The 7,560-nt window shown below is 31.9% G+C and overlaps 1 protein-coding gene across 1 annotated transcript; it reads right to left on the reverse strand.

The window, feature by feature from the left end:
- Positions 1 to 685: 685 nt before the first annotated feature.
- Positions 686 to 4,753, reverse strand: LOC111638203 (cytochrome P450 4C1-like). The gene is made up of 11 exons (XM_023383875.1): positions 4,549 to 4,753; positions 4,317 to 4,429; positions 4,165 to 4,250; positions 3,909 to 4,099; positions 3,759 to 3,828; positions 2,456 to 2,582; positions 2,198 to 2,395; positions 1,955 to 2,128; positions 1,423 to 1,489; positions 1,159 to 1,338; positions 686 to 1,096 (listed from the first exon to the last, which is right to left on the reverse strand). Exons 1-11 carry the CDS (start codon positions 4,751 to 4,753, stop codon positions 939 to 941), a joined length of 1,569 nt encoding a protein of 522 aa, XP_023239643.1. The 3' UTR covers positions 686 to 938.
- Between the last annotated feature and the right edge of the window lie 2,807 nt (positions 4,754 to 7,560).

Here is a 7,560-nt window from a genome sequence, read left to right on the forward strand (position 1 = left end):
TGTATTTATGTTAGTTATGTTATCGTCTAAATAAATTCTTGTTTTTTTGTTAATTGGTGTCTTTAAATCGAGTATCAACGTCTTACCGACGACCCCTCTCACCTACTCAACTCGACCTGACAAAAGAATCCCGACTTTTCGGGATATAACAACCATAAAGAAGCCATCCACTGACAAGTGGGCAGTTCTCACCAAACTGTTGCCTATCAAAAAGAGGTACGACTTCGTCCTACCTCAGGCTACCCACATATACAAATGAAACGTCCATCAGCGGTCGAGTGGATTAGACCATTGAACACTGGTAGTTCGTGGGAACCAACGTGTTTTGGGTTTTCTTCACGTTAGTAAAACTTAAATTATGGTCAGTTTTTTACAAAGGTCCTCCCGAGAGTTTTCCCATGTGTTGCGTTGCCGTAACGAATAAACCAAATCAAACAAGACAAAAAACTTTAACAAATATCTAGAATTCGAAGAACTGAATGTACAGTACAAGTACTGTATATAAATTTGCATTTTACAATAAATAAAAAAAAAGCAAATCGATAGAATAATGATTTATTTACATATGAACTTCTGTTGTTTATACGAATACAAAAGCTTTCTTGTATACATAAAAGTAAAATAAATAGAAACAATTATTTGTGTAAAATTTCATATGAAAATTATACAGAATAACTATGTAAACTATATACAGTATTGACGTGTCTCTAATATAAACACGAAACAAAAATAATATGATCGATTTTCATGAATAAATGTAAATAATCATAAATGTGGTCCTAGTATTTACTTGATAATTTCAAATACGAATAATTACTCTATTTTTAAGTTTACATACCTGAAACAGGACTTAAAATTTGTAAAACTCTAAGACTCTGTTCAAGATGGAGACTTATAGATAGATTATAGATTTAATATGTACAAGAAAAGGAAAATTTTCACCGTTTCTTAATGGTCATTCTCATACCGAATTTTGGACGAAGAATGACATCACCAGATTCGAAAATCTTATCTCTATGGTCCAATGACTTCACTCGAAAATGTCGAATAACATTCGCTAAAACTGACTTCATCTCCATCATGGCAAATCTTTGACCTGAACAAAAGTAAATGGTTACAAACATGTAAAAGCCTTTGTCTTGTGTCACGATTACTCACCTATGCAATTGCGTGGACCGGCAGAGAATGGTATAAATGCAAAGGGATGACGTTTCTCGCAGTTTTCTGGTAGAAATCGATCCGGATCGAACACTTCGGGATTTTCAAACACCGTTGGATTATGATGAATTCCATAAATGTTTACTGCAAGAGACGAATTTGCTGGCAAAATATAATTACCTGAAAGAAAATTTAATTAATTGTTTTCGATGCAACTAATGCCATTGTTCCAATATGTAATAACTTGCAAAATGCAATACATACCTACTTTCATATCGGAAGAATTTTTTCTCAATATGAATGGAACTGGAGGATAAATCCTAAGTGTTTCCTGAAATTACTTCGATATTTTAAAATGTTATTCAGTACCTGATAATTGAAATCAATTTTTGTTCTATTTTCAAGAAGAATTAGAGGGGCATATTCAAAATTGTGGTTGCTATTTTTCAAGCAGTAGATCTACTAACTACTGTTTACGTATAAAAATAAGTAAAAGTGGCATAAGTTTACGTGATAAAAATTTATATTATCTATATTGTATGTGGGCACTACTGAAAAATCTGAGGAAACTTAGCTACCCGGTAGTCTCTAGTATTTACTAGTCTGGATTGTTTATACATAAAAATTCTGAATTGCAATTCTATAAATAGTGTCTAATTACAAAAGCTTTCCTGAATACTTCGAAATAGAGAAAAGCCTAGAAAACATCGGAAATTTTCGATCGTCCTTGCTGTAAAGACACTATCTAACAAAGTGTCATCTATGCCCAACTATGGGTTAAAAACTAAATGATTACTTTGATAATGCATTCCAGATACTTCATTCTTCTAAGCTCATCGGTCGTAATAGATTTATCCATGTCTTCACTAAAAATTTCCTGCAGTTCCTGGTACACTTTCTCTTGTATATCGTGATGCAATCCAAGCAGATAAAGAGACCAACTAATTCCCATAGCAGTTGTGTCGTGTCCCTAAAAATAACAAAATTCTTTAAACATAAACATTTTTATTTCTAAATTTGTGAATAAAACTCCTTTTACTTCGAACATGAAAGTGTCGACTTCTTCTCTGATATCCTCTTCGCTGAGACTTCCATCTGTTAAATGATGATAAAGAAGTAAATCAAGAAATGCTCGCCTCTTCTTCACCCCTATAACTTCTTTCTCTTCTTGAAAGTTGTCGATTGTTTGATTGTCTTCCAGTTCTTCGATCAGTTTCTGTTTCTTTTTTCTGATTACCTGAATTGTTTCCATTTTTAATTACGTTAATGTTTTAACAATGAAAACAAATAAACTTGCCTTTCTGTCGAATTCGTGAACGGTTTCAATGTCTTTGTGAAATTTTCTTCCTAATGGACTCAAGTTGAAAATGGGACTGAACCAATACCAAGGCTTTGTGAACCATTGGATAATTGAGGATGTTATTCTGAATAATGAAACACAATTTGGTTTATTATAAATATTTCAAGTAACGGAAACATTTTCCAAACTTTTAAAATTATTTTAGTAATTACATTAAGCATATTTAAGATATAATATAAGGAAGTTATTTTGTTACATTTTTAATCTGTAAAAACAAATACCGTAGAAAAAGTTGTGATAATGCGATTAATTTGAGGCCCGAACAGGACTCTCAGAGAGAGACAGAGCATATATGTTAATCTGACATGGATAAAAATCACAGGACTAAAATGACTCCATTCCTATAAAATTAATGTTATTTATACTAACAAAAAATAACATCTTTAAAACTGCTTTGTTTTAATAAAGAAGCAGTTTATATGTTTATTTCATAATTAAAAAAAACCAAAAGAGACCCGCGAAAAGGAAAAAGGAAACCACAGTCCTTGCAGACTATTTTCTAATNATAATATAAAAAAGTTATTTTGTTACAGTTTTAATCCGTAAAAACAAATACCGTAGAAAAAGTTGTGATAATGCGATTAATTTGAGGCCCCAAAGGACTCTCAGAGAGAGACAGAGCTTGTATGTTAATCTGACATAGAAAAAAGTCACAGGACTAAAATGATTCCATTCCTATAAAATTAATGTTATTTACGCTAACAGAGAATAACATCTATAAAACTGCTTTGTTTTAATAAAGAAGTGTATTTTATTTCATAATAAAAAAACGCCAAAATGGACCCGCGAAGAGGAAAAAGGAATCCACAATCTTTGCAGCCTATTTCCTAATGAAATAGGCTGCAAGGATTAAATTATAAGAGTAATTAAATACTGTTCGATTTGTTTCTCAAATCTACTAGAGGCATATTTTACTCTAGCAGTGTCTTTTACATAGTTCTGTGCAATGTATGTAATAGCAGAAACTTCGAGTAATCTGGAGAACAATTCTATTCCCATGCTATGAGAATCTTTCAGTCAGTTAAAATTAGAAAATCGCTCTACATCTTTGATGCATTGTCACTTAATTCAATTTCAAAGAAGAAATCATCAATGGAAATAAAAACAAAAATACAGATTAAGGCGGAATTGAAGAAATCTTTAGAAAATCCTGAGTTAGTAATTTAAGGAAATAAGATAAAAATAAATGTGAATGAAAATATTCTATTCAGATTTCTCTTTAAGAATCTCTTTAACTTACTCGTTAATGGCAATAACATAATCAGTATCAGATCGGTCTTGAGCGTTAATATGAACTCCCATTGCCGAATCTATGAGTATTAATATACATTCATAAATAGCGTGTTTAATTTCAACAATGTCTTACCTGTAAACATTGAATAATTCTTACCTCCGATAACATCCAGAGTGCAAACCGTAATCAATTCGTCCATAAGAAATTCTTCGTTTTCCTCTTTCTTCTTCAACTTTTCAATTAAGATGTTTGACTGATCGTTGAAAATTCCTTGAAAATCTTCGAGAATTCGAAAATGAAATGCCGGAGTTAATAATTTTCTACGATTTCTCCACTTATCGTTCGAACTGTTTCGATTGTAAACAAATAAATCAATAATTTGATTAATGTGACATATTCAATCATCGTTTACCTTGTTAAAAGACCCGTCCCCAGCCAGGGATGAAGAATATTATAAATCCAATCTTTGTTGATTACGGTGTAACTCTTCAGTACTTCCTGTGTTAAACAATCGATATTTATCGTTTAAAAACAAATAAACAATATGTGATAAAGCAATTATACCTGAGCCGATTCGGGATGACATAACGCAATATAATGATATCCACCCCAAGAAATTTTCGCTACTTTCTCTTTGAAGGATATAATACACACAGAACTCAATATTTGAACTATAACTAGAAAAGTCATTGAATAAATAAAGCGTTACGTTTTATTAATCGTTATTTGTAAAACAAATTTATTAATTAAATGTTAAAAAGTTTATTACAACATTGAAATGAATGTTCATACTTACAAGTTCCGCAAAGTTTTCGAAAATCTTGAGCTTTTACTGGACAGAAAATCAGATTCCAAACATAAGCCCAACTGCAGAGTTGTGGTATTTTATCTCTCTGTTTATTTCTGCTCTTTTTCTTCCATATATACAGAATTAAAAGAAATATTGCAAATCCAAAAAGTAATTTCCATTCGTAAACACTTTCTATATTGAATACGACCATTTTCACTTTGCTTCTGTTTTCGATTGGCAATCAGCTTTAAATTATTTATCTCGAGAATAATTATCGCGATTATCAGTTGTATCGAAAACAACTTAAACGATAACATGAATTGCATAAATATTGATATAAACCTTGTTGTATATACATCACGTTTTATTTAACCATTTTCTTCCTTGATGATACGTATTTCGATATTAGAAGAAACAGTTTAACTGCATGACATCTATTTGTCCAATAAAACAATAACAACAGTGGCCCTAACCTTTCAGTAAACATGGAAGCAGCGTGCACATAAGATGCAAATAAGACATTTCAGCTGAAACATAAATTGCCAATTTTAGTGAGAAACGTGTTCCTATTTTTCAAAGCCTTGCGTACCATCTAATTTGCATGTTATTATCGTATATTACTGTAGTACTTATTGTACTGGAAGCTGTGAAGAATGTCGGTACTCAGCAGGCAAACCTGCCAGTCCATAAGTTAAAAATGTATTTAGTCAACTGAAAACCGACTGTGTTCAGTTGCGATCCGTGTGAAAAAATTAAAGGTATTTAAATACATAACTAATTGAAAATTTAATTTCTTAAACTTCATTACAGCAGTCCAGAATTTAAAACATCATCAACAACGCAACAGTTTAATTAAGTGGGTTAAATAAAAAACAAGCCATTTTCAAAAGAAATCTGATAACTTCGAAGCTTTGCTTATAAATTTATTTAAAACATGAACTTTAGAATAATGATTTCTCTATCTGAAAACGTCATAACTAATTTTTTTATTAGGAATATTATATTTGTGAGATCCGACCGCAGAAAAAGCCCAAATTGTTTATTTTCCCCCTAAATTTTCGACGTATTTGAATTAAATTTGTCGCCTCCTCGTTAAAATAACATTGTCAGAAAAAAATAATCAAATATCGATCGCAAGTTATAACTTTCATCGTTAATATAAACAATCAACCCTCGAACAATGACATTCCTCTGCTGCAAGACAAAAAGCTTATAGTTGAAGTCAGAGTTCGTCAATTTGTTTTGGTCCCGGGAACAACTTTAACCTCCACACCTACAGGACCAACTCTATCTCACACAATAGAAGATCACCTGACTAATTTTCCCTACCCAAAGCTATAAAAGCGACTTCTTTCCCCCTCCTCGGGGGAGTCTCACATCTACAATCGTCAGAAAGGGTTAAGTCGCGGAAAATTTTAACTGTGTGCATCGATCACCGGCAAAAAGGACTAAATTTTTCCCACCTACGTGGAAGTAAACTAGAGGTACGGAACAATTAATGTAAACTTTCTCTCCGCGAGTTAGGAGGTAGTGAACTAAATTCACTTCCCGCGATGTTAGATTTTGTATTCTTTAATTTTTTTCTTTTCGTTAATCTAATAAATCGTTGTTTTATTGTTAAATGGTGTCCTTTTACTCGTATATCGCCTACGCCTCGTCGACGACACCTCTCACCTCCTCCACTCGACCTAACAAAAAGTATCCCGACCCTTCGGGACCGCATTCGAAATTTAGCCATCTTGACAAGTGAACAGGTTTAACGACCTGTAGCCGAAAAGGGAGAGTCCACGGTTCCCGATCTCCCCGGAAGTTTATATATCTATCATTCATAAACGATAAAATGAGTACAAAGTACAATTGTGAATGTTTCCTTCATATAAATAATCACAAGTATTTTGTAAATTCAAATTTTACATCAAATTACATTTTCATACACGTGCTGTTGATGATCAACAGCACGTGTATGAAAATGTAATTTGATGTAAAATTTGAATTTACAAAATATTGTTGATGATCAACAGCACGTGTATGAATACGTGTACTGAATTAATATATCAGTCTGTAATTTGAAATATAGGCTATAAAAAGCTCTGATAATTTCATAATTTTTTTTAAATTAAACTTAACTTAAATATTTGTTTATGAACATTTTATGGAATATATTTTCTTGTTTTAAAGATAATATTTATCTGAGATTTTATCAAGCAGTTCAAATCGCTATTGTGATTGATATCCTTTATTGATTTTGTATTGTATAATTTTAAACATCGGAGACGTTATCTAATCGAAAATATTGTGAAACAACTGGACTTCAACCCTTTTCATCTTTGACAATATAAGCACTTTTCTTGTAATAGTAATCTATGCAAACGTCATTTATTTTCATTAAATATAATTGATATTATGTGTGTGTGATCTTTAAGCAAATATATATAAATTTAAGTAGAACTGTAGATATAATCATTGTAAACAAAGTTATTGTTTACATCCTGGAAATGTGAATAGAAGTCGTGTTATCTTCTAAAGGTTTTTCGATATAAGTGATTATTGTGATAATTATTAATCAGATAAATAATTTAATGCACATTTTCTATCGAAAACATAAGCAGGTTAAAATGGTTGTTTTAGAAATGGAAATTGTGTACGAATGGAAATTAGTTATGGGATTTGTAATACTTCTTTCAATTCTCTATACCAGCGTTTCTCAAAGTGGGCGATAACGCCCCCTTGTGGGCGCTGGAGGCTTTCAGGGGGGCAGTAGAAGGCTCAAAGAGAATTGGGGGGCGTTAAGGAAATATAGAGGGGCGACGGCAGACAAATTCTATATATAAAAATTCGACGGAATATATATAAAATGTTGACATTTTATATATTTTTTATTGAAGGTCACAACTTGAATATTTCTAACACATTGACTTTTATTTTAGCTCAGCGTTTCTCAAAGTAAGCAATAACGCCCCCTTCTGGCGCGATGAATAGATCTATGATAGAGGCAGGGTATTGAACGGTGACCAAAGG

The sequence above is a fragment of the Centruroides sculpturatus genome, unplaced genomic scaffold (assembly GCF_000671375.1).
Source record: "Centruroides sculpturatus isolate CEXI.00-Female unplaced genomic scaffold, Cexi_2.0 scaffold1049, whole genome shotgun sequence".
NCBI lineage: Eukaryota > Metazoa > Arthropoda > Arachnida > Scorpiones > Buthidae > Centruroides > Centruroides sculpturatus.

What these genes read in the sequence shown, in the direction of transcription:
- LOC111638203 (XM_023383875.1), bottom strand. Translation starts at nt 4,753, where the DNA reads ATGGTCGTATTCAATATAGAAAGTGTTTACGAATGGAAATTACTTTTT. An exon ending in TCGAAAACTTTGCGGAACTT is followed by an intron (nt 4,430 to 4,548) that starts GTAAGTATGAAC and finishes TGACTTTTCTAG; the next exon opens with TTATAGTTCAAATATTGAGT. An exon ending in ATCTGGAATGCATTATCAAA is followed by an intron (nt 1,490 to 1,954) that starts GTAATCATTTAG and finishes AAGTAATTTCAG; the next exon opens with GAAACACTTAGGATTTATCC.